Genomic DNA, 15,265 nt, shown 5'->3' with positions numbered 1-15,265 from the left:
ACAGAGACTCTGGACTCATTTTTTTGTTTTTGTTTTTAAATGAAATAGAAAAAACTATTAAAAATATCATTCTTTTCCTGGCTTACTGCAATCGTCCTCCCTACATATCTCTAGCCGGCAAACTCCTACTCTCTCTCTCTTTTTTTTTTAAGATTTATTTATTATATATTTATTTTATTTACTTTTGGCTGCGTCGGGTCTTAGTTGCAGCACGCAGGATCTTCATTGAGGCACGCGGGATCTTTTCGTTGCGGTGTGCAGGCTTCTCTCTAGTTGTGGCGTGCGGGTTTCCTCTTGCCTAGTTGTGGCGCGCAGGCTCCAGGGCACGTGGGCTCTGTACTTTGCGGCACGCAGGTTCTCTAGTTGAGGCGCGTGTGCTCAGTAGTTGCGGCACACAGGCTTAGCTGCTCGGCGGCATGTGGGATCTTAGTTCCCTGACCAGGGATCGAACCCGCATCCCCTGCATTGTAAGGAGGATTCTTTACCACTGGGCCACCAGGGAAGTCCCCCTTACTCCTCTTTCAAGTCTGTGTAGCACATAGTAGTTAAGATGTAGGTTCTGAGCCAGAATGCCTGGGTTCACACCTCAACTCTGCCACTTAGTGCTATGTGACCTTGGACAAGTTACCGAACTTCTCTGGGTCTCTATTTCCTCTTCTGTCAAATGGGAATTATAGCAGCACCTACTTCACAGGTTTGTTGTGAGAATAAATGAGTTAACATACGTTAATAGCGCAAAACAGCACATGCACATATTAATATCATTAAGTGTTAGTTATAATCATTATTATCTCTTTAAAGCTCTCCTGGACTCCCTAGGCAGACCCTGGCATTCTTTGATCAGAGGGCCCCCAGTGCCAGGTGACTTCCCAAGGCCTCTGAAGTGCATACTTCATATAGCCAACATCCCATTTCTCTGTGATGAGAGCATCTTCCCACCAGCCTGAAACCCTCAGACCCGGCAGGTGGAGGGTAAGAGTTCTGAAGCCAGAGAGACTCCAACTCTGCCGCCTGAAGCCGCTTATCCTTTCTAAGCCCCAGTTTCTACTTCTGTAAAATGGGATAATGATAGTACCTGCTTCACAGGGCTGTTATAAGTATTCAATGAAATAACATATTGGAAAGTACCTAGCCCAGGACAAAATTGGCTCTTATTCTCAGAGTGTAGCTCCATAAATGTTTAAGGAACAAATGAGACTTCCAAAACCCCAGAGAACTGCCATCTGCAACATGGTAGACGCTGTTGTCTGAGGATTGGAGGGCAGGTCAAAGCTGAGGCCATCTGCCTGCCCTGCTGGTCCTCCGTGTGTTTGACCGTAATCATACACAACATGGTGCACACTGAATGGGGCTCTACAGTTTATAACGCCTGTTCACACATCTACTCTCCGCAGGTAAAATCCCCAGTTTACAGATCTGCTCAGCGTCTATACATCTGGCAGGTGGGGTCACTGAAACCTCGGTCTGCCCCTCCCCATCACAAAGGCTTCCCATCAAACTCCGAGGTGAGTTTCAACCTCAGAGCTGGTGTGCCTAGCATGGCTGGACTGCAGAGGTTGCCTGCAGAAAACTGTTTACCTTAAAAGAGGAATTTCTATCTCCCAATGCAAAGAGGAATGAAATGAGCAAGAGGTTTGGAAGTAGAACCCACCATCTCCTGGCTGCTTGGGAATTCACGTCACAAGTTTACAGTCCTGTAAACGGGAGGGATAGAGTCGTACTGCCTCCCCAGATTTTCGTGAGGATAAAGTGTGAAGACACAAGAGAAAGTGCTTTGTAAATGTTAGTTATTGCGATCCTTACTGCACAGCTGATGAAGAGGCCCCGGGGCCTCCTTCACCTTCCAAGACAGTTGACAAGTCTGCTCAGCACAGCCCTGTGATGAGGAGAGACAGGAGCTGGTCTTCTCTGGGGCAGGAAGGGTGATTCAGTTCCCGGGCCCTAACAAATGAATGAATGAATGGCACAATACTGATGTTTTCTTAGGGCTTCAAGATTACAAAAACGGGAGTAGCCAAGCTGCCTTTTAATTTTGCTGCCAGGCCACAAAGCACAGAGAAGGTTCTTCTATGAATAAGTCCACATCCTCAGCCTCATCATATTACCTTTCCCTTTGCTGAGCAATTCAGAGAGCTTATAAAAGAACTCATCCATTAACATTTTTCCAAGACAACTGAATAAACACGTCAAAACTGTTACAGAACCAATTTCTTTTTTTACTATTTCCAGGAAAGAGGGAATATAAATTCTGCAGAAGTCATTGAAAGTCGTAAACCTTAAAAACGTTTGCAGTGCATTCTACTGGCTGAAGTTTTCCAGGTGACTCAGGCCACGGCGCGCCACAGAGACCCAGCCCCTCTGCGGCGCCAGGGAAATGGCACTTCTGAATGTTTTCCAAGTGACATTGCAGAGCAGAAGTTTCTTTTTCCTTCATGGCGTTGATTTTTTAAGTAAAACTTTTGATTTTGGAGTCAAGAATTAATGGGGTCTCTGCTTTTTGAAGTTAGTTTTCAGCAGAGAATTTTTTTAAAAGACGTCAAAAGCACACCATACTTCCTTCCTGAGGCTTTGACAGGGTTGGGGGAGGTTGGTGTGTGTGGGGGGTGTTTCTAGGCTTTGTCACATTCTGAGAACTGGTCTAAAGGTTCCTGTTCCCGGTAAGTTGGAGATGAGTCTGGTCCTTAAGGTCATTCTCCATGCAGACTCCAGGGAAATACTGGTCATTTCAGAAGAGATACTTGCTTTTATTTTCCCATCAAAGAAGCATGGCAGTTGGAGGGGTCAGGGGCCAATAGGGGTGGGCAAAGCTGGACTGGACACCGTTTGCCAGGTCAGGAGGCTTGCTTCCCATTTCCAGGGACCAGTGTGGAGCCTGGGTTGGCAGGCTGGCGCCCTGCCCTTCTGGAGGAGAAAAGGACGAGAAGATGGTGGCAGAAGCAGGAAACTGGGGAGAGGGCGAGTTGACCTGCTGGGAAAGCTGAGGCAGGAGCTCGCCTTGGAGGTAAGTGGGAGGAGTGTGGCAAGAAAGTGTGAAAGAAGCCTTGTGGAGGGCAGGGTTAGAAAGCAAGACGGGGAAGAAGACCCTTAAAGCAGAAGAATGCAGCTCAAGGACTTGGGGAGGCATGTCCTTGCAGAAGAGTCGGGAGGCACCTGCCATCCTACCAGGCAGGAAGGTACCAGGAGCACGTCTTGGTCTTCCCCGTACACTGGGCCTCTTTCTGAGTTGAGAAAACATCCACTGCTAGCACCACCATGGGGCAAAAATGCTCAGTATTCCACACCATCCAAGGAGAAGTTATGTTATTATTTTGGCCCTCCCATTCCCATGCTTACTACAACTCATGAATTCCAACCTAGGGAATGCCAGGGCAAGCCAATGTGCTGGAGAAAAACTCCCCCTACCTACTGTTCCTCATTCTGCAGTTTGAGTGTAAATGTCCCTTCCTCAGGGAAATCTCCCTGAGCCCCCTGGCCTAGGTCAGGTCCTGTCCTGAATTCTTCCTCCGTTACAGTGTTACAACTGCAGTTACTTACGTATTTGTGTAATTGCACCCTTAATATGTCTCCTTGGCCAGAGCGTGAGCCCCAAAAGAGCACTGTGTCTACCTTGGCCTTTGCTAAACACCCCTTGCCAGCCCGGTACCTGGGACCGGTTTAGCACAGAATGAACACTGGGAGATGAATGAACTCATCCTAATGATCCCCTGAGAAGAGCCACAGAGAAACAGGACTTACTGCACAACTTGTTCTGGAACACTGAGGTCAGCGACTCAATCTGGCTGAAGTTGGCCACCAGGAAGACGTGGTCCTCGTGGGGCTCGCTCCCAATGGCCTTCAGCGTGTTGAAGTCCACTTGGCCCACACCGATGGCAAAGATCAGGATGCCTGTGTCCCGGGCCTTTGCAGCTACCTCGGCCACCGAGTCCTGGGGCCTCCCATCGGTCACAATCATTATGACCCGCGGCACGTTCTCCCTCAGTGGCCGGGCACCCTCTGCTTCTGAGAATGCGATGTTCAGGGCGTACTGGATGGCCAGCCCCGTCATGGTGCCCGTGGACAGATGCCGCATCCTCCTGACGGCATGCTCCACCTCGGACTTCCTCTTGAAGGTCTTGAGGGAGAACTCGTTCTTGACGGTGCTGCCATATTGGAGCAGGCCCACACGGGTGACGTCAGGGCCAATGTCCAAGAACTGCAAGATGTCCACGATGAACTCCTTGACCTTTGCATAGTCGTGGCTGTTGACACTGCGGGAACTGTCAATGATGAAGACCACGTCTGCCCGCTTGTTCTCACAGGAGCTCTCTGGGGAAAGAGGGGAGGGCAAACGCATCAGAAGAGTGTTAAGCATAAACACACGACTATATATAAAATAGAGAACCAACAAGAGTCCACTGTATAGCACAGGGAACTCTACTCAATATTTTGTAATCATGTATAAGGGAAAAGAATCTGAAGAAGTTAAATATACATATATATGTATAACTGAATCACTGTGCTGTATACCTGAAACTAACACGATATTGTAAATCAAATATACTTCAATTAAAAATAAAGAAAAGGAAAGGAAAGAAAAGAAGAGTGTTAAGGACCCAGTGCAGGTTGGAAATCCTAGGGCCAGGGATCACCTTTCAAACCTGCCATCTTCATTGTTTTTCTTCCCCCCCTTGGGAAGGTTGTAAGGGTGTATATGTGCATGACTGGGTGATCATGGGTATTGGCAACAAAGATACTATTTCTTTTTACAAGATAAATGAACTTCAGTTTCTAGAAAGTCATCAATGCAGTTTTCAGGTGGGCAAACACCTGAGCAGGGTCAAACTTACTTTATTATTTACTGCACAGCACATAGGCTTGGCTGGATACTGCAGGGAGTATAGAAGACACTTAGGGGGGGCTTCCCTGGTGGTGCAGTGGTTAAGAATCCGCCTGCCAATGCAGGGGACACGGGTTCGAGCCCTGGCCCGGGAAGATCCCACATGCCGTGGAGCAGCTAAGCCCGTGTGCCACAACTACTGAGCCTGTGCTCTAGAGCCCACGAGCCACAACTACTGAAGCCTGCGAGCCTAGAGCCCGTGCTCCGCAACAGGAGAGGCCACCGCAATGAGAGGCCCGCATACCGCAACCAAGAGTAGCCGCCACTCATTGCAACTAGAGAAAGCCTGCGCGCAGCAACGAAGACCCAACACAGCCAAAAATAAAATAAATAAATAAATAAATTAATAATAATAAAAAAAGAAGACACCTGGTGGGGGCGACCCAAATCAAGGAGCTTACAGTCTACCTGGGGAGACTTAATTACTGGAACAAGGAAAGAATAACTAGTATGAAACTATGTGATGCTGACACTAGATGTTCAAAGAACAGGGATATCAGTGGGCTGGAGTCAAGCAGATGGGACATAAGCTGGCTTTACAGATGCATAGTGTTTGGACTGAGAGAAGGAACACATGGAGACAGACACATGAACAAAAGCCCAAGATGGCATGAATAGAGTGGATAAAAGAACGAGTGATGAAGGCCGTGCTAGGAGTTATGGATAGGAATTAAGTTGGAGGGGTAGCATGAAGCCAGTTACAAAATGACTTTAAATTCAGACTGAAATGTGTACACGATGCCACGGGCGATGGGCATAATATGATTAGCATTATATTATGTAACGTATCTCTTCTGTAGGGAAGTTACGTAATAAAAAGCCAACTGAGTGGGGCAGAAGTTTGTGGAGAGGATATGGACAGAAGGGACCCCTCCTACACCGTTGGTAGGAATGTAAACTGGTGTAGCCACTATGGAGAACAGTCTGGAGGTCCCTCAAAAAACTAAAAAGAGAGCTACCATATGACCGAGCAATCCTACTCCTGGGGATATATCTGATAAAAACAGAAATACTAATTCAAAAAGATATATGCACCCCAAGGTTCATTGCAACTCTATTTACAATTGCCAAGATACGGAAGCAACCTAAGTGTCCATCAACAGATGAATGGATAAGGAAGATATGGTGTGTGTGTGTATATATATATATATATATATACACACACATACACACACTGGAATACTACTCAGCCACAGAAAGAATGAAATTCTGCCCTTTTCAACAATGTGAATGGACTTGGAGGGCATTATGTTAAGTGAAATAAGTCAGACAGAGAAAGGCAAATACTGTATGATATCATTTATATGTGAAATCTAAAAAAATAAAACCAGTGAATAAAGCAAAAAAGAAACAGACTCACATATGTAGAGAACAAACTAGTAGTTACCAGTGGGGAGAGGGAAGGGGGAGGGGCAATATAGGGGTAGGGGATAAAGAGGTACAAACTACTATGTATAAAATGAATAAGTTACAAGGATATATTGTACAGCACAGGGAATAGAGCCAATATTTTATGACTATAAATGGAGTATAACCTTTAAAAACTGTGAATCACTATGTTGCACACCTGTAACTTATAAAATACTGTACATCAACTATACCTCAGTTTTTTTAAAAAAACCAAAAAAAACCCACAAAAAACAGTTGAGTCAGGCAAGGGTTTGCAGGGTGGATGATCCAGACCATTTTTGCACAAATCTGGTTGAGAGAGAAACTTAATCTCAACCAGGGGTGGGTGGTCAGGGGAGGGAGGTGGGGGCAGTAGTGTAAATGGAGAAGGTACCTGGCCAAGAAACATTTCAACAAAGGGCACAGTTAAATTGGAATAAGGCAAATGTCCAGGTCTCCCCTTACCACCACAATCGCCGTACTCATTCCTCAAGCGCGCAAGCAAGAAGGCATTCTGGGAAGCGGGTGAGATTGGATGAGATAAGAGGCCTCTGGCCTCACAGGGTGGAGGCTGGACGTTCCTGTTGGGATTTCTCAGATGTTCTGAGCTATGGCCTCCAGCCCCTCCCCACCCCCCTTTCCCAGACTTCCCACTGCTAAATCCGGATTTGATAGGGATTAGAAAAGGGATCTCAAATGCTTGCCCTCAATCCCAATCACTGCAGCTGCAAGAAAGAGGGAGAAAACCAAAAATGAAGCAGTGAACCCAGTCATTGAAATGAGAAGTGGGAAAGGCGGGTGGGGTCATCCCATCCACGCGGGCCTGCCAGGTCGTGATTCGCCCCTGAGCACCTGCATACACACCTGATCCATCGCAGTCTCACAAGTCTAACAGTTTTAGGGGAGGAAGCACGCCCGCATGCCAGCATCATGGCAGAAAGCCAACCTTCTGTGGCACCCACATATAACACTGGAGGCTGGGTGAATTTAAGGTGAGTTTCTCAAACCAGAGCTCCCAGAAACTGCCTCTGAGGACTCGGGGATAAGATCAATATCAACCCTGACATTTGCAGGGTGTTTTAACATCTTTACTCCAGAGAGCTTTCATCATCACTATGGTCTCATTTGATTTCCAGAATAAGCTCTTAAGAGCTAGGAGTACCATACCCATTGGACAGATGAGAACATGAAGGCACTGAGAGTTGGAAAATCTCTTATAATTTAGAAAAAGAAAACCTATATGGAGACAATACCAACACCCACCTCACTGGGTGGTTGTGAGGATCTGAGGAAATGCTGTGGGTAAAGAGCTTAGCCTTGGGCCCAGCATGTGGAAACCCCCAATATGTGGGAGCTGCACATGCAGGCTCTGCTCAGCCCACACCGCCCCCCGCAGTCCATACCTTCCTAGGCCCAGGCTGGGGAGGGGCAGAGCTGCTGCTGCTGTGTAGTTTGTGCTGCACACAGGCACCTGCCCAGGGAAGCGAGGGGCCTGAAATCCATGCTAGCCCTGAGCCTCAGGGGCTGCGTCCACCGTGAGAGGCACCTGGAGGGAGTGCCTTTCTCTAATTTTCACAAAGGTGTCTATGGTCTAGCAGATGGTCCCGGGCCAGAGCATAGCATGACAGACCTGCAGGTCCCAGGAAAGAGGACACGGGCCAGGACTGAGGCCACTCCAGGAGCCACCTGCCCCCCATTTCAGTCGGAACTTCATGCAGGGAAAATGTAACCCAATGATCTCCACCTGCTCAGGAGGACCGGAACCAGCCCAGACCCTGCCACGGAGGAGGATATTAATGAAAGACTCCTTGGAAGGGAGAGAGGGTTAGAGTCTGAAGACTGGCTCCCTAAGAACTCTCCTCCTCTGGCGATCTTTGGAAGCAGGGGGTCGTCTGCGACTGGGATTCTTACTGTGGGTCTTAGTCATGGTGTCAGCATCCCAGGAAGCATCACAATCAATTTAAAGGGAAGCCTGGAAGTTCCATGGGGAAGTATGTGCTCAACTGGATTAGTTCCCATCAAAACAAATGGGGAGTTTCCACAATGCTTGGCATTTACAAAAACACCACAGAGGTTCGAAATGGAGTTGGAGGGAACCTCCAGAGAGCAGTGATTGTGAGTTGAAAACGACGAGTCCTGGCAGCCCAAGCGACTGAGTTTCTTCAGGATGTCTCCTCGGGTCCGTCGAGAGCTCAGAACCACAGCTCTTCAGCTTGTCCCTGAAAGGGCCAGTTCCGTGGTTCTCAAACTCGAGGTGCCTCCCAGTTCCTGGGAGGACTTGTTAAAAACTCAGGTCAGTGGGCCTCACTTCCAGAGTTTCTGATTCTGTAGGTCTAGGCTGGCACCTGAAAATGTGCATTTCTAGCAAGTTCCTGGGTGAAGTTGATGCCACTGGCCCAAGGACCACACTCTGAGAAACCACTAGTTTAGGAACTAGAGAGATTTCCGGAGAAACGAAGTTCTGGCAAGTCTTGACCTCATATCTCACTGTGAATTCCCCAACGTGGGGAACTAATCATCTCTATAGCCATGCGGTGGGAATCCAGTAAGTCTTCAGTCAACATCTGTGGAGTTAAATGGAATTCTGGGTGGTGGAGCAAGGTTTCAGGTGGAAGGGACTGAGTCAGAGCAGGCAATTCAAGGAGGTGGATTAAAACCACAAAGTCAAAAAGTGCTAGAGCAGGTCTCTGGGTCCTGCTAACAGAGTCACAGATTCTAGGACCCAAATCTTTGCCATTTTATGAGGGAGCATAGCCACTTTTGAACTTCTGGTCCGTGGACTCACAGACTAATAAAATCTTAGAGCTGGAGGGTCTAAATAGAGTCCAAGCAGGAATAAAGACACAGACCTACTAGAGAATGGACTTGAGAATATGGGGAGGGGGAAGGGTAAGCTGTGACAAAGCAAGAGAGAGGCATGGACATATATATACTACCAAACGTAAAACAGATAGCTAGTGGGAAGCAGTCACATAGCACAGGGAGATCAGCTCCGTGCTTTGTGACCACCTAGAGGGGTGGCATAGGAAGGGTGGGAGGGAGGGAGACGCAAGAGGGAAGAGATATGGGAACATATGTATATGTATAACTGATTCACTTTGTTATAAAGCAGAAACTAACACACCATTGTAAAGCAATTATACTCCAATAAAGATGTAAAAAAGTAAATAAATAAAAAACAAACAAAACATAAATAGAGTCCAAGTTACTCACTTTACAGAAGGGGAAACTGAGGCCCAGGGAGGTGACTCTATCTCCACGAGGCCTCATGGCTCATTAGGGTCAGACCTGGGACCATCCTGGTGCCTTTCCCCCATGTCAAGGTGGGCATCGGGGAAAACTCTCAATACTGCTGGCATTACAATACAAGCTTTGTAAATACTTGGGGACATTCTGAAATATTTGCCTCACAGTTTCTCCACACGGGGACTGCTGAGAGATGTTTCCAGAAAATGGACTCTCCTCTGTGCGTGTTCCTTTCACATACTCGTTCTGATAAACAGCCTCCCTCCCTGTCTCAGCCTGTGAGAAGAACACACACGATCTTCCTTCTCGCCCCTCACAACAGACTTTCCACAGCAGTTGGAAGAGGGTTTCTGGGCACATCATAAAAACGTCATCCCCTAGGGCTTCCCTGGTGGCGCAGTGGTCGAGAGTCCTCCTGCCGATGCAGGGGACGCGGGTTCGTGCCCTGGTCCGGGAAGATCTCACATGCCGCGGAGAGGCTGGGCCAATGAGCCATGGCCGCTAAGCCTGTGCGTCCGGAGCCTGTGCTCCGCAACGGGAGAGGCCACAACAGTGAGAGGCCACACACACACACAAAAAAAGTCATCCCTTGAACCAAAAGAGTAACGGTCTGAGCCTTGTGAACAGCACTTCCAGTTCTGTCAGCTTGACTCTACAGCCTACTCAATGGGCAAACAAGTGTCTCTTCCCCCTGCAGAGAAGGTGAACCTGAGCCAGAACAATTTTAAGCAACATTCCCACCCCAGCAGGATTACAACGTGCAGCCTTGGAACTATTCCCTTCCTCTCAGGATTGTAGATTTGTTGCTGATTGGTCTCCCTTGCTGCAGCTCAATTTAATTATGGCCGTGTAATTGTACAGTAAATATTTGGTACTATCTGCCTGGAGAGGTCAGGGCATGTTTGGAGAAGGAAGGTATGTGAACCTTGATAACAAGGGTAAAATAATTTCATCCAGAGACTGAAAGGGGCTCTGAAATGCTCAGTGAAACAGCAGCAGAGTCCTATGACCTCAGGGCAAGCCCAGCCAATGCCACTTTCTGTCCATGTGGTCTTAAACCTCTCCTTCACCTCTTTGACCCTCAGCCTCTTCTTCTGCGAAATGAGAATAATAATACCTCACAGGGCTATCGGGATACTCAAAAGAGAATATAATAATAATTTATAGCTACTGTTTATTGAGCACTTAATAAGTACCTGGCCTTGTTCAGAGTACTTTTACATGGGATGGCTTATTTATTCTTCACACCCAACTTAGCATTTTACAGATGAGAACAATGAGTCTAGAAAGGTTAGATATCTAGCTCAGGGCCTCATACTTAGGAGGAGCCCGGATCTGAACTCATCTTCTCTGGCTTCGTAGCCCACACTCTTAACCACCAAGCAATGCTCAGAAAGGATTCTGTCCTTTTAGACCTGCCTTTCCCAGCACACTCAAGATGCACCAGAACTGCACTGGCTCTCTGGGGGTCAATTCTTTCCTTCCCTGGAATCAGGGCCTGAAAGCTATGGCTCAAAATTGCCTGTCTCCTGCCAACTGCTTCTCCCCTGCTAAATGCCTATTTGTATTTTTTTAAGATTTAATAAAATGATGAAAACAGATGCTTGCCTCTCTGAATAGCAGCGGCTCAGCACATGAGGCTGTTAGTGGTTCACATTCTCATGCACTTAACTTGCCTACTGTGAGATTCGTAGAAGCAGGGCCCTGGGGGAGACAGAAGAATGGGACAGGTGTGACAGAAAGTGGATCACTGATCGTTGATGGAACAGGAGAAACATGATCTGGACAACAGGCAAATGCCCAGGGTGGGGTGGAGAAGGGAAATGGATTTCAGAAGATGTGATGCTTCCTAACAATTCCCAGCAAAATTCCCACAAGTAGATGGTTTGTGGACACTTTAAAAAAAGAACTGGGAAAAATATAATGATATAAGGGGGAAAAATGGAATAATTTCTAGGACAGTGCAAGAGTGGATGGACGAGGGGACTGAAGTGTGATTTCCAGGTGACATTAAAGGCCAACTTGAGGGTGGTGAGCATGAGACTGAAGGGATACCGATAGCATGTGGTGTGTCTTGCTCCGGCTACACTCAGCTGCACAGGAACACGGGAGCAGCAGGCCGAAGATGATATAACCAGGGTTGTCATTTAGCCAAGCGAGAGTGATGAGTCAGGAGAGTGACCAAGGCAGGCAACAGAACGACTATAAAGATTTCCTCTGGAATTAAACTGGGGGAGCAGGAAGTAGAAGACAGGAAGGGGTAAAGGACAGAGAAAAAGCAGCAGGGCCAGTGGATTGAAAGTCCAGATGAGGTCACAGGATTGTTGAATCCTAGAAGGGGTTAGCTGGGGAAACAGGAGGTTTAAGTTGAGATGAGGAAGGGACTGCAGTTATTCTAATCACAGGGTCAGGAATATAGTAAGAGAGGTAAATGGCTGAGATATGGTGGAGGACACGAATACTCCAGTAATGATCCCCCAAAGGAGGCATCATTCATGTGGATACTGAAATCACCAAGAAGTATGACAAGAGTAACGTTGGAGAAAGTGGCAAGGAGCCGAGAGCTAAAACTCGTTTTGCAACTAGGACTAACCAGAGGGGTTTCTTTAATTCCCTAAGAGTGACCAGAAACACTTTGGAACATGATTCAAAGGTCATAAAGGGACAGAGAAAAAACTAGCTCACCAAGAGTTTCAAAGGGAGAAAAGCAGTTTTATGATTACAGAAAGCAGGGGTGGCGGTAGGGAGAACTTGATGATGTTGAGCCAGCAGGAGACTGAGAAGGGAAAAAAAGCATGCACAATTTGTGTCTTTACTCCTAGCTAGGACAGATCAGGAGAATCAGAGGAAATCTCTAGTTAGGATCTCAGCAAGACAAATAATTGACTCCAATGAGGAAGAAATGCAGATTCCACATACTTAGACCAGTTAGGTAGAACAGTTAAATAAAGCCAATCTTTATTTATTTATTTATTTATTTATTTTGCGGTACGCGGGCCTCTCACTGTTGTGGCCTCTCCCGTTGTGGAGCACAGGCTCTGGACGCACAGGCTCAGCGGTCACGGCCCACGGGCCCAGCCGCTCCGCGGCATGTGGGATCTTCCCGGACCGGGGCACGAACCCGTGTCCCCTGCATTGGCAGGCGGACTCTCAACCACTGAGCCACCAGGGAAGCCCTAAAGCCAATCTTTGAACAAATATTTAGTGAGAACCTATTGTGTGTCAGGCTCTGGGAATATAACGAAGGAAGACTCCCAGTTGTTAACAGCAGGCATACAGACACATAATAACAGGATACAATAAAATAGGCAGACTAAAAAGATAAGTAGAATGCTCAGAGAGAAAGGGAGAGCATGGCTGACTACCTCTGGGTGTGGGTACCCAGGCTCCAGGGCAGGATTAGCAATGTCCCCCTTTTTTTTTACCTTGTCCCTGGCAGACATTATGAATCAATTCCCACCCTCTCCCACTCAGCCTGGACTCAGCCTCAGGATCCTTTCAACACTGCCCTGCAAGTACCTACAGACAATGAAATGGAATCATTTTGCCAACCTGGTTTTAGAGTCTGGGGCTCTACCACAAAGGTTGAAGTACTCAATTTTATCTACTTCTAAGAAACTGAATAAAGGTAAGTTAGCTAATCATACTTTTGAGACATTATCTGATAATTAGTGCTAACTTACTACTATTCAATGAGAAATAATAAGGGTGGCCACGTCGATGGCCTGCACATGAACTTTTAGATAAAGTCACACTTATGATGGAAGGCTGCTACTGGGCATGGGGTCAGAGCAAAGGAAATAGAAATTTCCTAAGAAAGAGTCTCCTCGGGCTTCCCTGGTGGCGCAGTGGGTTAAGAATCTGCCTGCCAATGCTGGGGACACGGGTTCGAGCCCTGGTCCGGGAAGATCCCACATGCCGCGGAGCAACTAAGCCCGTGTGCCACAACTACCGAGCCTGCGCTCTAGAGCCTTCGAGCCACAGCTACTGAAGCCTGTGAGCCACAACTACTGAAGCCCACGCGCCTAGAGCCCATGAGCCACAAGAGAAGCCACCACAGTGAGAAGCCCACGCACCGCAACAAAGAGTAGCCCCCGCTCGCCGCAACTAGAGAAAGCCCGCGCGCAGCAACAAAGACCCAACACAGCCAAAAATAAAATAATTAAATAAATAAATTTATAAAAAAAGAAAAGAAATAGTCTCCTCAAATTGTACAAGTGGTATGTATCCTCCACTATAAGAATATAAAATAGCACATCAGAATTCAAGGAAATTGCATCCCTTAAGCAACTGGTTTACGTGTATTGAACTATATGGGCCTAACAAAGACAGACAGACTGACTGAGAGAAAAGACTACCGCGTAACACCCACCATCACACTCAATGAGCCTGTGCTCACAGACGCCTGAGATGTGGCCCCCGTGGCTACCTCATGTGTTCCATCCCCATGTGCCTCTAGACTATGACCAGCCCTGTGATTTACAGGTGATCTCATGGATATTTCAGAGGCAATTTGGAGTACCTTTGATTTTTGCCTCCAACGCGACTTAACCTGCAACTCCCCTGTATTTAGGGCTCTTGACTAGGGTGCCATGGTCCTTGGCCAGGGCTGAAAGGACCACATTTCAATTCTTCCCCCTCTAATTACCTTCTTAGTCGGTTGCTGGCTACTGCATTACCTCACGCCAGCTGTTTTACAATGCAGATGATGAGCTATGGCTTCCTCTGAATCAGTCATGCTCCACTCACATCTTCCTAAAGAACCCCTGGGGAGTGGCCTGAAAAGTTGATTATATTATATCATGGATACACCCTGGACTTCTTAATGGGATCTAAGACATATCGTAGACACATTAGAAAATCAGTTCCCACTTGGTAACATTTTCCAGACAGTTTTCCAAATTCTGGGGGCATTTGTGGTTCTCACTACACCACTACACACGATGCTGGAAGGAATCGCTAAAAAGCTGAATAACAGAGTCAGGACCAGAAAGGAGTTCTGAGGGCTGGAATAATGAGTCAAAACTAACAAGAGGAGGGAAGGGTAAGCTGGGACGAAGTGAGAGAGTGGCACGGACATACATACACTACCAAATGTAAAACAGATAGCTAGTGGGAAGCAGCCGCATGGCACAGGGAGATCAGCTTGGTGCTTTGTGGCCACCCAGACGGTGGGATAGGGAGGGTGGGAGGGAGGGAGATGCAAGAGGGAGGAGATATGGGAACATATTTATATGTATAACTGATTCACTTTGTTATAAAGCAGAAACTAACACACCATTGTAGACCAATTATACTCCAATAAAGATGTTAAAAAAGAAAAAAAAAACGAACAAGAGGAAATCTAAGTGGTATAAATGTCAAGCCCTGAACATAAGGTTCAAAAAATCAACTGTATAAACCACAGAAAGGAGACATCTGGATTGACAGCTAGGCACATGATAAAATCTCGAGCCAGGACAGCAAATCCCAAGCCTTGCACGCCGGCCCTGAGACCCCCAACTCCAGCATCTGTGAGACACCAACCCCCCCCACCCCCGCTAATCAATCCCAGCCTCAGAATCAAAGCTCAGCCACAGGGGTCCTCTGGGCACAGCATCCCCCATCCCCTTCCCACCCCCCCAGTGCCTGGAGGGGGCCTGAGAAACAAAACCAATTTGCCAGCCAGACATTCTCTCCACTCACTCCCATTAGAGCCCCCCAGGCCTTCATGCCCCATCATCTCTCCGATGGTTTTCCTGGCCTGGGAGAGTA

At 47.3% G+C, this 15,265-nt stretch overlaps 1 protein-coding gene across 3 annotated transcripts in view; it reads right to left on the bottom strand.

Moving 5' to 3' along the window:
* MATN2 (matrilin 2) overlaps positions 1-15,265 on the bottom strand; it is a 156,124-nt gene that overhangs the window by 98,900 nt on the left and 41,959 nt on the right. For all 3 annotated transcript variants that reach the window (XM_060115607.1, XM_060115606.1, XM_060115608.1), the window contains exon 3: positions 3,736-4,305. In XM_060115607.1, the coding sequence (XP_059971590.1) occupies positions 3,736-4,305 (570 nt within the window). The remainder of the gene's footprint in view (positions 1-3,735; positions 4,306-15,265) is intronic.

The sequence above is a fragment of the Mesoplodon densirostris genome, chromosome 13, assembly GCF_025265405.1.
Source record: "Mesoplodon densirostris isolate mMesDen1 chromosome 13, mMesDen1 primary haplotype, whole genome shotgun sequence".
Classification (NCBI taxonomy): domain Eukaryota; kingdom Metazoa; phylum Chordata; class Mammalia; order Artiodactyla; family Ziphiidae; genus Mesoplodon; species Mesoplodon densirostris.
The sequence above is the reverse complement of the archived record's forward strand: the minus strand, read 5'-3'. Positions and strand labels throughout refer to the sequence as shown.